Source organism: Nycticebus coucang, chromosome 7 (genome assembly GCF_027406575.1).
Source record: "Nycticebus coucang isolate mNycCou1 chromosome 7, mNycCou1.pri, whole genome shotgun sequence".
Taxonomy (NCBI): Eukaryota; Metazoa; Chordata; class Mammalia; order Primates; family Lorisidae; genus Nycticebus; species Nycticebus coucang.
The window spans coordinates 127,923,619-127,940,597 of record NC_069786.1 but is presented as its reverse complement, the minus strand read 5'-3'; the positions used below and the strand labels follow the sequence as shown (position 1 = coordinate 127,940,597).

At 39.9% G+C, this 16,979-nt stretch overlaps 2 protein-coding genes and 1 non-coding gene across 3 annotated transcripts in view; 1 reads left to right on the top strand and 2 right to left on the bottom strand.

Annotated features, from left to right (window-relative positions):
* PSMD1 (proteasome 26S subunit, non-ATPase 1) overlaps positions 1–16,979 on the bottom strand; it is a 119,282-nt gene that overhangs the window by 82,383 nt on the left and 19,920 nt on the right. Inside the window, exons 8-15 of the mRNA XM_053596302.1 lie at positions 12,647–12,707; positions 11,514–11,642; positions 9,509–9,597; positions 7,255–7,333; positions 5,771–5,944; positions 3,426–3,537; positions 2,152–2,348; positions 837–932 (exon numbers count right to left, since the gene is read on the bottom strand). Coding sequence (XP_053452277.1) covers positions 837–932; positions 2,152–2,348; positions 3,426–3,537; positions 5,771–5,944; positions 7,255–7,333; positions 9,509–9,597; positions 11,514–11,642; positions 12,647–12,707 — 937 coding nt within the window. The remainder of the gene's footprint in view (positions 1–836; positions 933–2,151; positions 2,349–3,425; positions 3,538–5,770; positions 5,945–7,254; positions 7,334–9,508; positions 9,598–11,513; positions 11,643–12,646; positions 12,708–16,979) is intronic.
* The window catches only part of HTR2B (5-hydroxytryptamine receptor 2B), a 50,630-nt gene that overhangs the window by 29,105 nt on the left and 4,546 nt on the right, over positions 1–16,979 (top strand). The gene's annotated exons all lie outside the window — the stretch shown is intronic.
* On the bottom strand, positions 15,431–15,565 carry LOC128591035 (small nucleolar RNA SNORA70). Its single transcript, XR_008381477.1, has one exon. It is a non-coding gene; the product is annotated as a small nucleolar RNA SNORA70 (small nucleolar RNA).

Genomic DNA, 16,979 nt, shown 5'->3' with positions numbered 1-16,979 from the left:
GCCACACATAGGGAAACTTGTGGCTAACTGTATCTTTATTTAAAAAATATTTACTACAGGGGCGGCACCTGTGGCTCAGTGAGTGGGGAACGGGCCCCATATACCGAGGGTGGTGGGTTCAAACCCAGCCCCAGCCGAACTGCGACAAAAAAATAGCCGGGCGTTGTGGCGGGCACCTGTAGTCCCAGCTACTTGGGAGGCTGAGGCAAGAGAATCACATAAGCCCAAGAGCTGGAGGTTGCTGTGAGCCGTGTGACGCCCCGGAACTCTACTAAGGGCAGTAAAGTGAGACTCTGTCTCTACAAAAAATATATATATATATATTTACTATAAAATATTTACAAAATATTCTCTACTTGCTGGCGACCTCTTTCTACATACACACGAGGTCTTTTTTCCACTAAAAAATAACATGTTCTAAGATATCTGATGTTAGAATTTTCTTTTTTTTTTTGGAGACAGAGTCTCAAGCTGTCGCCCTGGACAGAGTGCCATGGCATCATAGCTCACAGCAAGCACCAACTCTTGGGCTCATGCAATCCTCTTGCGTCAGTTTTTCTATTTTTAGGAGAGACAGGGTCTCACTTTTTTTGCTCAGGCTGGTCTCGAACCTGTGAGCTCAAGCAATACACCTGCCTCGGCCTCCCAGAGTGCTAGGATTACAGGCAGGAACCACCACAGCCAGCCCCAAGAATGTTCCTGTGTATGGTAATGAATCTCAACCCTAATCTACTGGCAATGGTCATGTGATGGGGGTGCTGAGGTCACTTAGACACCATGGTCCATCTGCAAACTTTCCCTTTTACCCCATTCCCAGGAAAGATCAGTGTACTTACTGCAACGTGTAGCAGGCGTCGAATAGCTTTGTTGTTACCAGAGCCACAATAGGCCATGGCTACAGTATACATTCCAGACCTACGAAGAATTGGGTCCTAAAATTGAATAATTCAACATTAACCATCAATGTATCATTTTACATAGTGAATTTTATACAGCCTAACAGGCACAGTGGCAGTCAACAGGTAAGCTGGTTTAAGGTAGGAAATAGCTCTTCTCAAGACTCTTTTGTAGTTGGCAGTTTTCAAAATGAATAGAGAAATAAAATAAAAGATTCTAATATAGAAGGAATTATCTGCTCTTAATTTCCATAATCTGTACAATATGCCTGTCATGCCCATACTTTTTTTTTTTTTTTTTTTGCAGTTTTTGGCCTGGGTCAGGTTTGAACCCACCACCTTTGGTATATGGGGCTGGCGCCCTATTCCTTGAGCTACAGGCACTGCCCCCATGCCCATACTTTCTAAGAAATATAAATTCAAGTCAATACTAACATCCATCCTTATGGCAATCAACTTCCACTTACCAAGCAAAGAAGTTGGCCTCTTATGCCACATTCTGAATTTTACCTTATCATTTAATTCTTGGGCACTGATTGCTGAGTGAAAAGAGATAAGGAGTCTGGTAACTGAATAAATTAATTAGTGATTTCATCAACAAATTGCAGCATGATTTTTTATTAGATTATAGAGGACAGTATTACTCACCACTCATGACCCATCATACATAATATCATCATAAAACAAAACAAAAAAACCAAAATGCCAATAGGAAAAAAGTAAGTATAGAGATTGGCACTGTTTTCTATAAAATCATTCCAAAAATTTTATTTCTAGAAGTTGATTAATTTTTAAATTCCCAAAGAACTATTCTGGATTTATCAGAGTATCACTGATCTGCTGCTGTGGCTAAATTTAAAACCCTAAAATTACTCTTATTCAGTTCTTCTTATCAGTGTTTTTTTTTTTTTTTTTTTTTTAGAGACAGAGTTTCACTTTATTGCCCTCGGTAGAGTGCCGTGGCGTCACACGGCTCACAGCAACCTCTAACTCTTGGGCTTAAGCGATTCTCTTGCCTCAGCCTCCCGAGTAGCTGGGACTACAGGCGCCCGCCACAACGCCCGGCTATCTTATCAGTGTTTTTCTTTCTTAAATTCTATTAGGCTTTATATTATCTTGTAAGAAGTTTTATGAACAAGTACTTAAATGTTCTGATGAAAAAGAGTTAATTTCCAGTAAAGATGAATGTTTTTCACATGCGAGATATAACTGAGGAGAGAGGAATACAGGGGAGAAGAAAATAATGTTATCTCACCTTATCACGACAGAGAGATTCAATAAGAGCATCAGCCTCTTCCATCCTCCCATACATCACTAATGCGATGCCAACTGCAAGACCACGCAGAATCTTCTCATGTTGAGTTTCTTGTGCATAGCCAACCATGTCCTCAATTGCCTGGGCATTTTTAGAGCCCAACATAACCAGTCCTAAGGCCAGGCCAGCTGCTTCCCCTGACAAGTAGAGTCAAACATTTAAAAAAAAAAAAAAAGTTAACTGGGAGGCTGAGGCAGGTGGATTGCTTGAGCTCAGGAATTCGAGACTATTCTATGCAAGAGACCCTGTCTCTAAAACTAGCTCCGCTCAGAGGTAGGCACCTATAGTCCCAGCTACTTGGGAGGCTGAGGCAATAGGATTGCTTGAGCCCAAGAGTTTGAGGTTGCTATGAGCTTTGATGCCATGGCACTCCAAGGGTGACAAAGTGAGAATCTATCTCAAAAAAAAAAAAAAAAAAAGAAAAACTGGCTTGACGCCCGCAGCTCAGCAGCTAGGGCGCCAGACACATACACTGGGGCTGGTGGGTTTGCACTCGGCCCGAGCCTGCCAAACAACAACAACTACAACGGAGGAAATAGCCGGGCATTGTGGCGGGTGCCTGTAGTCCCAGCTACTTGGGAGGCTGAGGCAAGAGAATCGCTTAAGCCCAAGAGTTTGAGGTTGCTGTGAGCTGCGATGCCATAGCACTCTACCAAGGGCGACACAGTGAGACTCTGTCTCCCCCAAAAAAAGAAAAAATTAAGTTATAATTGTAACTTAAGTCAATAAAACATCCAATTGAAAATAGCACCTACTAGCATCAACTATTAAAAGTACCTTTAGCCTCTGAAAGCATTTTTCCATACACCTGATAAGGAAGATACTTTTTGTGGAAGTACATTTGCCTGGGCAAATTTTAACTTTTGAACTTTGACAGAATATACTTCAAATCCTACAGTGATTTCAAAGGAGACATTATGATGACATTTTTCCTACATTATCAATAAGCACTATAGAATGATATAAGTAGACCACTCTAATAAAAAGTCAAATTGCACAAGCAGACGCACAGGATATGCCATTTCAGAAAGCCTTTATATAACAAAACATGTTTTTAACAGGTAAGTCTGACAAATGGAGCAAAATCCACTCCTTCTTCAAGTAGAGAAATCTATTAGAACTTTAAAAGCCTACAAAATGTAGGCAGAAAACAAATATTACAGTTACATTAATTAATACCAAAGTCTACGGTTTTTTTAGAAACAAATGCTTACCTGTGACAGCATCATCCTGATAAAGGTTTGTTTTTAGCAAATCATACACATCCTGACGTGCAGTGCCCATGGCAGCCAAACCAAGGCCCAGACTGCCACCGTGCCGAACAATCTAGGACAAAAACATTGACTCACTGATTTGGTACACTGTACTTAAAATCCAAGCTTTCATTCTAATTTAAAAATGTATTTTGTATTAAATATGCAGAGGTTGGCATAGCAAGAATGACCAAAGGATTTGATAATCAGAAGGTAATCAAAATATTAAGTTGAGAAGTGAATGGGAGAAAACAAAGTTGACAGAGAGCATACAAATCCTTTTCTTTTTTTTTTTTTTTTTTTCTTTTTTGCAGTATTTGGCCAGGGTCGGGTTTGAACCTGCCACCTCTGGCATATGGAGCCAGCGCCCGACTCCTTGAGCCACAGGCGCCGCCCCCAAATCCTTTTCAATAAGTTTACATGAGAAAGACAACCATCAAGAAGATGCAGGTATCATGGAAAGATTTTATTTTTCCTTAGGACAGGTGAGACCTTAGGATGCCTATGGGCTAAAGGAAAGGAAGCAGTATAGAAGGAGAAGCTAGAGTAGAAAAAAGTATTTAATGGAACGTGGTTATGAAAAAAGTGGGAAAAAGAGTACAAAGTCAGTCTTCATTTGGAAAAAGAGACTTCAGCGGTCACTTGTTATTTTTGAATGCACAGAATCCTATCATTGGTAATAGCACTCTAACCTTGCTTTGGAAATACTCCTCCCCCACTGCTTAGTCTTAGGAGAACTGTCATTTAAGAAGCTTCCCTTAGCCAAAGTGTGTCCTGTGACCCAAGCCAGGTGAACTGGATGCTCCTTCTCTGGAATTTTAATTTTTCTTAAGAGGACTGACACAATGACCAAAAATGTTTCAAGTTCATTTGTTCTGATAGCAGGGTCTTGAAAAGACAATTCTATGAGTTCCTATTATCTAGATCCCTAGAGCTGCTCTGGCTCTTAACCTGAGAACTGATTCATCAGCTTTTCTATTAATTATGTAAGCTACCTCCAATAGTTAGAGGAGGTTCCTAACACTGTTTATTACTGTTTTTTTTGTAACCATAAACTCTTATCTGATAAAGTTTTTGCTTGAGATCAAAGAAAATAAGGTAAACATGTGTACATACATAAAACATTTGCGGATAGGGAACCTGTTAACTGAGACAGACCATCCTGCTGGCTTTTTTTTTTTTTTTTCTTTTTTTTGTAGAGACAGAGTCTCACCGTACCGCCCTCGGTAGAGTGCTGTGGCGTCACATAGCTCACAGCAACCTCTAACTCTTGGGCTTACGAGATTCTCTTGCCTCAGCCTCCCGAGTAGCTGGGACTACAGACGCCCGCCACAATGCCCGGCTATTTTTTTGTTGCAGTTTGGCCGGGGCTGGGTTTGAACCCGCCACCCTCGGCATATGGGGCTGGTGCCCTACTCACTGAGCCACAGGCGCCGCCCCATCCTGCTGGCTTTAATCTTTTTATGAAAGTATAGGTATCTGGTTTTCTGGCTCCCTTAGCTACCCTCCTGATAGTCTTCTAAAAGAGTTTATCCTAACATAAAAGGTAAAGGCTAAAATCCTATTTTAAGGTTCCACCAAGTAAGAAAAGCACTACTTAAGTTTTTCCAAAATATTTACACATTAAAAAAATTATCAAATGGGTGGCGCCTGTGGCTCAGTGAGTAGGGTACTGGCCCCATATACCAAGGGTGGTGGGTTTAAACCCGGCCCCAGCCAAACTGTAACAAAAAAATAGCCGGGTATTGTGGTGGGTGCCTGTAGCCTCAGCTACTCGGGAGGCTGAGGCAAGAGAATCACCTAAGCCCAACACCTGGAGGTTGCTACGAGCTGTGACACCACAGTATTCTACTGAGGGTGACAAAGTGAGACTCTACCTCTAAAAAATAAAAAAAAATTATCAAAGATCAAATATGCAATAATTCTGATTTCTGAGAGCATAAGTACGACTCCTTTAGGTTTTAATTTCCTGTGAAAGGATAGTGTTAGACTTCATAAAAACTAAGGTCACTGTAGTTATAACACTCTAAGACTCTGAAGTGTGAGAATACAATGTATGTTTTATAAATACTGGGAGCTTTGTTTTGCTTGCCACACACAGGGTTTAAAGAACTGAGAAGCGCAGTTTTAGCATATAGAGAAGGAAAGCAAATTACCTTAGAAAAATAAAAATCTATGAGAATAGTTCTGTTTTGGATATTCCCACATCTAAAAAAAAATCTCCATTCACTAAAATACTTTGGCAAATATAATGTGCTTCTATTCTCTTAAGTGATAGAAATTTAGTTTTCCATTTTGGAACTTACATCATTGCTGGCGTTCTTAAGTTGATTAAGAAGATAGTCAATTATATCACCACCATGATTGGCATGAATAAGACCCAATGCATAGAGACCTCCACCTTCCTGATAGGCTGATCCTGGAGAAGTATCCTTGGGTAGGTATGTTGCCATTAACTGTAAAGCTTCCTTCTCATGACCCTGTAAATGTGAGTCACAACAAAAATTTTAATAAGAGCAAATAAGAAAAAAGATGTCATATTTTCTATGATTACTTCTTTTCCTCCAGAACGTTCACTTGCTGAAAGAAAAGTAGTGGGGTTCTCTCACAATTTTATCACCCCAAAAAGAGGACAGTCTTTTCCCCCAGAATATTCACTTGCTGAAAGAAAAGAAGTAGTGGGGTTCTCTTACAATTTTATCACCCAAAAAAAGAGGACAGTCTTGGGTGGCACCTGTGGCTCAAAGGAGTAGGGCGCCAGCCCCATATGCCGGAGGTGGCGGGTTCAAACCCAGCCCCGGCCAAAAACTGCAAAAAAGCAAACAAAAAAACTCCCCAACAAACAAAAAAGGACAGTCTTTAAGAGACCAGATATATCCCAATTAGAAAATATCACAAATGGGCTCAGCACTTATAGCTCAGTGGCTAGGGCTCCGGCCACATACACCAGGGCTGGAGGGTTCAAACCCAACCCAGGCTTGCCAAATGACAATAATAACAACTACAACAAAAAAATAGCAGGACGTTGTGGCAGGCACCTGTAGTCCTAGATACTTGGGAGGCTGAGGCAAGACAATCGCTTAAGTCCAAGGGTTTGAAGTTGCTGTGAGCTACGACGCCATAGCACTCTACTGAGGGCGACACAGTGAAACTGTCTCAAAAAAGAAAAAAAAAGAAAATACCACAAATGCTTCAATATTTCTCCTTTGTTTTATAACATGTGCCCACATTCATCTTAGACGTCAAGTAACATTTCGAATCATCCTTTCAATGGCTTAGACAGCCTTCATAAGAAAATAGTTTCTACTTTTTATTAAAAACAAACATAAACATGTATATTTTAATATCTCATTTACCTTATACTTCCCTATGACTGATCTGACGCAACAAAATGTACTAATCAATGAATTATGAACTTCTTTTTTTGGAGACAGTGTCATACTCTACCCTGGGTAGAATGCAGTGGTGTCACTGTAGCTCATAGCAAGTTCAAACTTCTGGTTGCAAGTGATCCTCCTGTCTCAAGCCTCTTGTGTAGCTGGGACTATAAGCACCTGCCACAGCGCCTGGCTAACTTTTCTATTTTTAGTAGAGATGAGGTCTCTCTCTTGCTCAGTCTGGTCTCAAACTCCTAGGCTCAAGTGACCCTCCTACATCAGCCTCCCAGAGTTCTAGGATTATAGGCATGAGTCACCACACTTGGTGTGAATTATAAACTTTTATTTTTTTCTTAACTCCAGAAAAATTGCTTCTGTTCTAATACCCATATACACAGATCAATATATATTACCTTATGAATTACACCCAAACTGGCTGTAGCAGTAAATTTTGCCCAGTTAGTGGCTCTGGCCAACCATTCCAAGTTATCTCTATAAGAAAAGAAAACTTAGTAATATTATTATAAAACAAATGAAGTTCATAAAGCTTTTTAACACTCAGGTCAAAAGCATTAAAATTTTACCTCAAACCCTTTCAAACCATTTTACTTTGTAGATTTCAAGTTACTGCTGATTCTCTTTTATCTCCTATATTTTGAGAACTTTTTTTGCATGATATGTAATTCCACTATGAACAAAAGCAAATTATCATAGTTTGGTGTATAATCAACTTCTGTGTATAATGAGCACTCATGTTATTGGCCCAAACTTTAGGCAAAAAAAAAAAAAAAAAAGACCCCAAATAAATAAACAAACAAAAAGAAACCCTTCATTTTAATTTTTTAAAGGAAGGCAGAAGTGGCTGTGCAATGGTGCCTCCTCTCAAGAGCAGTGTGAGGTGCCAGGTAGGTGATGCAGAGAAGCTGGGAGCGAGCTCAGATGCTAGGTGAGTGGTCTGGATGACCGGAGTGCCCAACCTCCTCCACTGTCCCCTCCCAGCCTACCCTCATCTTCATATCCTCTCATTTTCTATTCCTATCCATGTCTGTCAGTGGAAATGTGGCCACGACCACTTCCCTGAGAACCCTGGTGGGCTTATTTCCTGGGAAGCTGGTTTGAGGAGTCAGGGACAGCCCTGCCTGCCCTGGTCCTTTGATGGTAGATCCCTGCCCTTGCTAGGCTGCCCTGTCTCTCACACACCTGGCCTCAGTCTGGAGGCCCCTGGGACACTGTGTTGAAGAGGAAGCCTTCCCTGATGATATCCCAGTGAAGTACTCCGCATTTACATTTCTGTTTAGTAACTTGACTGTGACCTCCTTGAGCTAAACAGACCCTGGGCACTTGGTAACGTCAGAATGAATGACACCAGCCTTTCCCAAACTTGCCAATCCTACAAATCTTACTCTTCAGGAGAAAGATCTGGGTACTGGTTCTGTTAACAAGCATCTTAGATGCTTTTTCCTACTGGCAAGTTTAGGAAGTTATAACAACTTAACACGTTGGGGGTTTGGATAAGTCATAGGCTTAACATTGCAGTCAATAGAATCAGGTACCCTTGAGCTTTCATGCTTTGCTGCCAGGTACCCTCACAGACATAAACTTCACAGGGAATGAGGCCCAAGGTCACAACAGTGGGCTACTGGGAGAACCAGGTCTCAGAACCTAGGTCTCCTGAGGCCCTCAGAATGGGGTCAGCTGTGCAAGAGATAAGGCACTCCAGAAAGGGAAGGGATCTACCATCAGAAGCCCATGGCAGGAAGGGCCAGCCCTGACCCTTCATGCAAGCTTCCTAGAAAATAAGCCTGCCGGGGTTCTCAGCAGAGCAGTTGAGGCCATGTTCCTACTGACAGATGTGGGTGGGAATAGGAAATGAGAGTATGTGGGGACAAAGATGGGCTGGAAGGGAATAGTCAGGTGTTCCCTGGAGGTCATCCAGGCCACTCTTACTGCCACCTGGGCTCGTTCCTGGCTTCTCTGCCAGCTCTCCACCTTGCACCTCTTTCAGAGAAGGAGGTGCCACTGCACAGCCATTTCAGCCCTCCCTTTGCCAAGGTATCAATGCTAACTGTCACATCACCTTCAGTGGTGTGCCTGCTTCCAAGATGCTGGCAGAGGTGGTGTCTGGAGCAAATGGCCAGGCAGGCTGGAGGCTCCTGCAGCTGGAGTGCTTACCTGGTGAGGGGGCAGCTAGGAAGGGGGATGGTGTGGACAGGGAGCCATTACCATATTCCAGGGTATTATTTTGCACACAAATATTGTTATTGCTTTCTACAGTTACACTTTTAACACACGAACAAATAAAATAATTAAAAAACATTTATAGCTATGGAATCAGTACTACCCATGTATATTGCACATCCTTATTTTTCCCTCAAAAATTTGGGCAAAAAGTGCACATTATACATGGCAAAATACGGTATATTACATTTTTGAGCTTAATATATTTATTTTAGAAGTCCATAATCAAGCCAGTTAATGAAATAATTAATTTACCTTAAAATAAGTAGGGATTATGCAGTAAAATATATATAAAAAGCAAAAATATAACTTATGATAGAATTCAAGACTGGTCCACAGAGAAAGCGCTCTGCATCCATGTAATAATGTCAACATATTCTCTGTTAAAGACTATTTTAAGCCAAAGTGGAAATCATCGAGCATATTTACCTGAGAAACTGGTCACTGGTAGTCCCACAGTGCATAAAAGAGTTTGCTATAACAGTTGCTGTGTGACATACAGAATTCCGTACTGCATCCTTTAAAAACAAATAGATTTTTTTTAAAATCACTGGCAAAATATTCATATACATGTGCTAACACATAGTCAGGGGCTCTATTTTGTGGCAGAAACATGAACAAAGATTTAAAATGTAGATCTGGGTATCTCTTTAGAAAGACTAAATAGCCAGTTTATAAAATTAAGCAAGTCAAAATAGTTTTACTGCAGTCTTAACTTGACCTCACTCATACAATTTAGGTGGGAATTTAGGAAGCAGATTTTCTATTCTTTGGTTTCTGAATAGTTTAACCCGCCATTTCTCTTCAGTACCTTGCCTAAAGTCTCCTAGGAGTTGGGGTGATCTGAGGAGCGGCGCTATACCTCTTCCAGCTAGCACTCTTGACAGGCATCAAATAATTTTATTTTAAATATTATGTTACGAAGACTAGCTTCAAATAAGTGTCATAAATGCAAACTACATAATTCTGTATCATTTTAACATTTGTGAAAATTGTATCAAAAGTTTAGAAAAAGCGCTATTATATAGGTTTCAATCAAACAACTGTTTAATCATTGAATAATATAGTGCTATAAAAAAAGAATGAATAAAGGAAGGGGTATTGGGTAAATAAGAGAAAGGGAAGACTTTTCAAGCTATATATCTTTGTATATTAAAACTTTTTTTTTTTTTTTTTTTGGTTGCAATTTGGCCAGGGCCGGGTTTGAACCCGCCACCCTCAGTGTATGGGGCCGGCGCCCTACTCACTGAGCCACAGGAGCTGCCCCTAAAACATTTTTTAATTAAACAAATATATATAGTACTAGCTATTTAAAAATTAGAATTAGTTGTAATAATTGTTAGAACAGTATCTCAACAGAGGTTGCAACAACAAGGTAGGAGTCTATGCTCTGAAGGGGTTCATGGTTCAGTGGGAAATACAGACACATAAAAAACTGTATTAATTTCTGATTGTGCTGTTTGTTCAACTGCTACGTTTATATGCTAAGATAAAAAGTTCAAAAAAAATTCACTAAGCTTCTCAATAAGAGACTAGAACTAAAACAGGAGCTTAAAGATTGCTAATTCCATTCCCTTTCCAACAAGTCCAAGTGGTTTACCCATTATTATTTTTATAAAAACTTAAATACAGGCTTGGCGCCCATAGCACAGTGGTTACGGTGCCAGCCATATGCCCCGAGGCTGGAGAGTTTGAACCTGGCCGGGCCAGCTAGACAACGACAACAACAACAAAAAATTGCCAAGCATTGTGGCAGGTGCCTATAGTCCCAGCTACTTAGGAGGCTGAGGTCAGAGAATAGCTTAAGCCCAAGAGTTTGAGGTTGCTGTGAGCTGTGACACCACAGCACTCTACCAAGAATGACAAAGTGAGACTCTGTCCCAAAAGAAAAAAAACATGGCTCAGCGCCTGTAGCTCAAGTGGCTAAGGTGCCAGCCACATACACGAGAGCTGGCGTGTTCAAATCCAGCCCAGGCCTGCCAAACAACAATGACAATTACAACCAAAAAATAGCCAGGCGTTGTGGCAGGTGCCTGTAGCCCCAGCTACTTGGGAGGCTGAGGCAGGAGAATCACTTAAGCCCAGAAGTTTGAGGTTGCTGTGAGCTGTGACGCCATGGCACTCTACCAGGGCAATAGCTTAAGGCTCTGTCTCAAAAAAAAAAAAAAGGGCAGCGCCTGTGGCTCAAAGGAGTAGGGCACTGGCCCCATATGCCGGAGGTGGTGGGTTCAAACCCAGCCCTGGCCAAAAACTGCAAAAAAAGAAAGGAAAAAAAAAAAAAACCACCCACACACAAAAACTTAAATACTTCCTTGATCAAGAACAAAATAGGAAATAAATATTTCAAAAGGAAATAAATTTAAATACTTATGTTCAACAAAGAAACAAAGAAAAAATATACAGAGAACATATCCATTATTGGTGAATTTCCTACCTTTGTGTTTTTTAGAATCATGAGGTCTGTGTTATTGTTTCGTATTAAGAACTGCAGATGTAACTCAATAGCCATTTCACCACTTAAAATTTTAATCATTTTCAAAGTCTGGTCCTTGGGCTCTGGACTCTGCCAAAATAAAGAAAGAAGGAAAATTCTTATCAGTATTGAAATCCACTAAGCCAACTTTATTTCATCAGCCCTAAACCAGTGAAATTCAAACAGTCAATAAAACTTGTATTTTAATTTTAAAAATTGAGAAAACTCAATTTTTTATTCAAGAGGAAGAATAATTTATTTATTTCTTCATTAGATGCCTCTGAGATATGATACCAGCTTGATGGATGAATATAATCCATTTCCAAAAAGCTTCCATTGTAAAGTATTTTAGTATTTTTTAAAAACTGAGAAAGAATAATTATTAATGACATAGAGAAAAATTACTTTTTAAAGAGTCAGTTTAAACTTTAAATGAAAATTCCCTACTTGGAATTGAGAAAACAAAGTACCTTTAATCAACTCATACAAAAGATCTAATGAACAACCAACCATGCCATTAACAAAACTCTCCATCTAGTTGAAGAACAACTGAGGTTTACATACCTGAGGATCAGAAACCTAAAGTCCTAACAAAGGAAAGAGTTACATTCAACAGACCATTCATTGCTCTAAAATCTTACCCTACTCTTCCATATACCATGGTTAAAAACAATGTTACTCCCCTATGAAAAGTCACCTTTTGTTAGACAACATATTTTTCTCTCACCCTGTGACAGGTAACTTCAAGTTATTTTGTACAGGGATTATTCATGGTAAGGATCTAAGGATTTGTTTTCTTCTAAGTGCTTTTATAGATCACGAGTTAAAATTTTACTTTTTACAGAAAATCTTTTTTTTTGCAGTTTTTGGCCGGGGCTGGGTTTGAACCTGGCACCTCCAGTATATGGGGCTGGTGCCCTACTCCTTTGAGCCACAGGCACCGCCCAGAAAATCCATTTTTATAAAATGATTTTTGGTATCAAACGTAATAAAAAACTTTCATAAAGGCAGATATAACATGTACTTGGAAGAATTTATAGTATATTGTGAAAATATATGTCAATGATAATTTTAAGTTCAAAAAGCATACTCACTGCTTCTGGTGTCTTTCCTACAAGTACACTGCCTGTCTTTTCTTCTGTTTCCATTGAGTCACTAAAATAAAAAAGATCCAATGATCAATAATTTGATAAATCCTTTGTGAATAGAATGTGCAATCTGTTTATACCCCAGATCTGAACCATGTGCAGATAAATATTTTGCAAGAAAATGTCTACTTTATAACCGTTACCACTCAGAAATAAGAAAAATTTCCAAGTATCTCGAAGATAGAAGTAGCCCAGTTATTGAATTTCTCTCAAATAAATATAAATATACAAAGCAACTACGTAAGCATAATCCATGAACAAACACATCAGGAACAGGTTAATGACAAAACCTACTCCCATTCCCATAACAGCCAAGTGGGGATAAACTACCACCAGCTACCAAATAGTTTGCAATGAAGCAGTCAGGAACCCAACTACTCATAAAACTCATAAAAGGCCAACATTCCCTTTTAGGTCAAAGGAGCACACCGAAGAGAAAACACTTGGCTCAGAATTCAAATTAAGAAGGCAGGGACTGGGTGACATCTGTGGCTCAGTGGGTAGGGCGCCAGCCCCATATGCAGAGGGTGGTAGGTTCAAACCCAGCCCTGGCCAAACTGCAACAACAAAAAAATAGCTGGGCGTTGAGGTGGGCACCTGTAGTCCCAGCTACTCGGGAGGCTGAGGCAGGAGAATCCCCTAGGCCCAGGAGCTGGAGGTTGCTGTGAGCTATGTGACACCACGGCACTCTACCGAGGGTGATAAAGTAAGACTCTGTCTCTACAAAAAAAAAAAAAAAAAAAAAAAAAAAGAAGAAGGCAAGCAAGGACTAAGAAAAAAAGAAGGTCCAAATAAAAATGGGATAGGGAACAAAGCCAGGAGATCTCAGTACATAAGCCACCATTTTGTTTAATACTCCACGAGTTCTAAAGAGCAGTGAAACCGAACACCATCTTAAGCATCTCTTATAAGTTTTGCGAACCAGTTTCTGTAAAAAAAAAAAAAAAAAAAAGCCACAGAAAAGGGTTAAATTAAAATACCATACAACATTATAAGAAAAAATTATTTCAAAAGAGGTAAAAGATGTTAAGAAAACAATGAAAATATAAAAGACTAGTACATATTAGAATTAGAAAAACTCAGAAATTAAGATGATAGAAACAGGAAAAAATCAGAAAGAGGAGGCTTAGTGTAATGGCTTATGCCTGTAATCCTAGCTCTGAGAGGCCAAGGCTAGAGGACTACTTGAACTCAAGAGTTTGAGTCTGAGGAAAAGCAAGACCCCACCTCTACTAAAAATAGAAAAATTAGTCAGGAGTTGTGGGCACCTACAGTCCCATGTACTTGGGAGGCTGAGGTGGAAGGACTGCTTAAGCCCAGGAGTTTGAGGTTGCAGTAAGCTATGGCACCACTGACTAGGGCAACAGAGTGAAACAGTGAGACTTTGTCTCAAAAAAAAAGAAATGAAAGAGGAAAAATAATCATTTCAGAAGTGAAAATTAATTCAGAAGGAACATCTAAGCAAATAAACATATCATGCCCTAAGACAGTGGTTCTTAACCTTCCTAATGCTGCAACGTATTTTCATTGTTAAAAAGGGGTCGCGACCCACAGGTTGAGAATTGCTGCCCTAAGAAAAGAAAGATAAGATACTGCAATGTTTTTTTACTGTAGTGGTCTAGAACTGACTCTATAATATCTCCAGTGTTTAACTGTAGATCAATGGAAAAGAATAAAAAAACACTATCAAAACATAAATGTGGTGACTTCTGACAAAGACTCCAAGATAATTCTACAAGGAAAAGGATGGTCTTTTAAACAAAAAGTGATACAACAACTAGATATTCATATGGGGAAAAACTCAAAACCTTTATTCCTATCTCACACCACATACAAGAGGTTAAACTGAGATTTACCATAGACCTAAATACACAACTTAACACTATAATATAAATTTCTAGAAGAAAATACAGCGGAGTAAGTTTGAAACCTGAGGCTGACAATTCCTTAGATGGAACTCCAAAATGGAAAACTGGATTCATCAAAAATAAAAATTATTTTCATGGAGGGTGCCTATAGCAGTGGTTAGGGCACTGGCCACATGCTCCGGGGCTAGTGGGTTTGAACCCAGCCCAGGCATGCTAAACAAACAAACAAAATAGCCGGGCTTGCCTCAGCACCTGTAGCTCAGTTGCTAGGGTGCCAGCCACATATATCAGAGCTGATGGGTTCAAATCCAGCCCAGGGCCTACCAAACAACAATGACAACTACAACCAAAAAATAGCCAGGCGTTGTGGTGGGCACCTGTAGTCCCAGCTACTTGGGAGGCTGAGGCAAAAGAATTTCTTTTCTTTTTTTTTTTGATTTGGACAGGAAGTAGGATTTATTATTGGTAGGCGCAATTGATAGGCAACACAAGGTTAAGTCCTCATGAGTGCAGGGCCCGCCACTTGTCCAGGCCACGATTGGGGATGTATTTGACCCCACAGCCATCTGGGATGAGTCGCTTTTCAGCCACCATGTCTTCAAATTCATCTGAGTTAAACTTCGTAAAACCCCATTTCTTGGAGATGTGAATCTTCTGATGGCCAGGGAACTTAACTTGGCCCTGCGAAGGGCCTCCATCACATGCTCCTTGTTCTGTAGTTTGGTGCGGATGGACATGATGACTTGGCCAATGTGAACCCTGGCCACAGTGCCCTGGGGCTTTCCAAAGGCACCACGCATACCTGTCTGAAGCCTAGATTGGGGACAGCACAAGGTCTAACACATGAACATGTATTGGAAAGGAGTGTCTCCAAGGTCCCTTAGAGCAACCTATACAAGCAACAGGCTGCATACACTACCGAGGAGGCTGCTGTTTGCAGCCACTGCACACCAGGTCCCCATGAGGAAAGGAGCATGGTCGGCTTAATTAGCTGCAGGAGGCAAGAGAATTTCTTAAGCCCAAGAGTTGGAAGTTGCTATGAGCTGTGACGCCACGGCACTCTAGTGAGAGTGACAAAGTGTGACTCTGGCCCTAAATAAATAAACAAACAAACAAATAGCCGGGCTTTGTGGCAGGCACCTATAATCCCAGCTACTAGGGAGGATGAGAATCACTTGAACCCAAGAGTTTGAGGTTGCTGTGTGTTATGATGCCATAGCACTCTACTGAGAGTGAGACTCTGTCTCAATAAAACAAATAAATAACAACAACAACAACGAAAAAACTATGCTCACCACTAAAAAAAGAAAAAGAAAAAGCCAAACCCTAGGAGAAAATACTTGTCACATATGTATCTGACACGACTTCTATTAAATCACAATGAAAGTCAGGCATGGTGGCATGCATGTGCCTATAGTCTCAGCTACTCAGGAGGCTAAGGCTAGAGTATCACTTGAGCCCAGGAGTTTGAGGCGCTGGTGTGTTATGATCATACTTATGAACAGCTGCTGTACTCCAGCTCAGGCAACATGGTCAGATTCTATCTCTTAAAAAATTTGGAGAAAAAAAAAGATGAAATAACAATGCAAAACATTATTTTATACCACTTGAGGGAATAATATTAAAAAGACATAACATTAAATGTTGGCAATGATGCAGGACAACTGGAATGCTCAGAATTGCTGGAGATAGGGTAAAATTGTATAATAGCATTAGAAAAGTTTGGCAGTGTCTTACGAAGTCAAACATACGCCCTGTGTCCTAGGTATTCCACTCCAAAGTATGCACCCAATCGAAATAAAAATATCTGTCTACAAAAAGCTGTGTATAATATCCATAGCAGCCTTATTCTTCATGTCTAATAACTAGACATAACCCAATTGTCCATCAGTAGAAGAATGGATAAACAATGATATGTTTGTATACTGAAATGTAGCTATTCAGCAATAAAAAAAATCAGTTACTGATTTGCCCAACACCATAAATATACATTACAGATACTATCCTGAGTGAAAAAAAGCCAAAAGCAAAAGAATACATGTTATGAGAACCTATTTTTATGAAGTTCAAGGACTGGCAAAACTAATCTATGGTGACAGAAATCAAAATAGTGGTTGTCTTGGGGACAAGAGGTTGACTGCAAAGGGCACAAAGGACTTTTCTGAGATGACAACAGAGGTGTTTACGTAGGTGTTTTGTGTTACTAAAACTCATTGAACTGAATACTTAAGAAATATGCAGTTTACTATATTTAAATTATTACTCAATTAAAAGAGAAAGAATTAAAGGTAAAAAAAGATTCAAAAGGAAGTGACAAATACAGAAGATTGGCAAAGAAGATGTAACGTACCTATAATAGTAGGCCCCCAAAGAAAAATAAAGCAAGGGAACAAGTAATAAAAACTAAAACT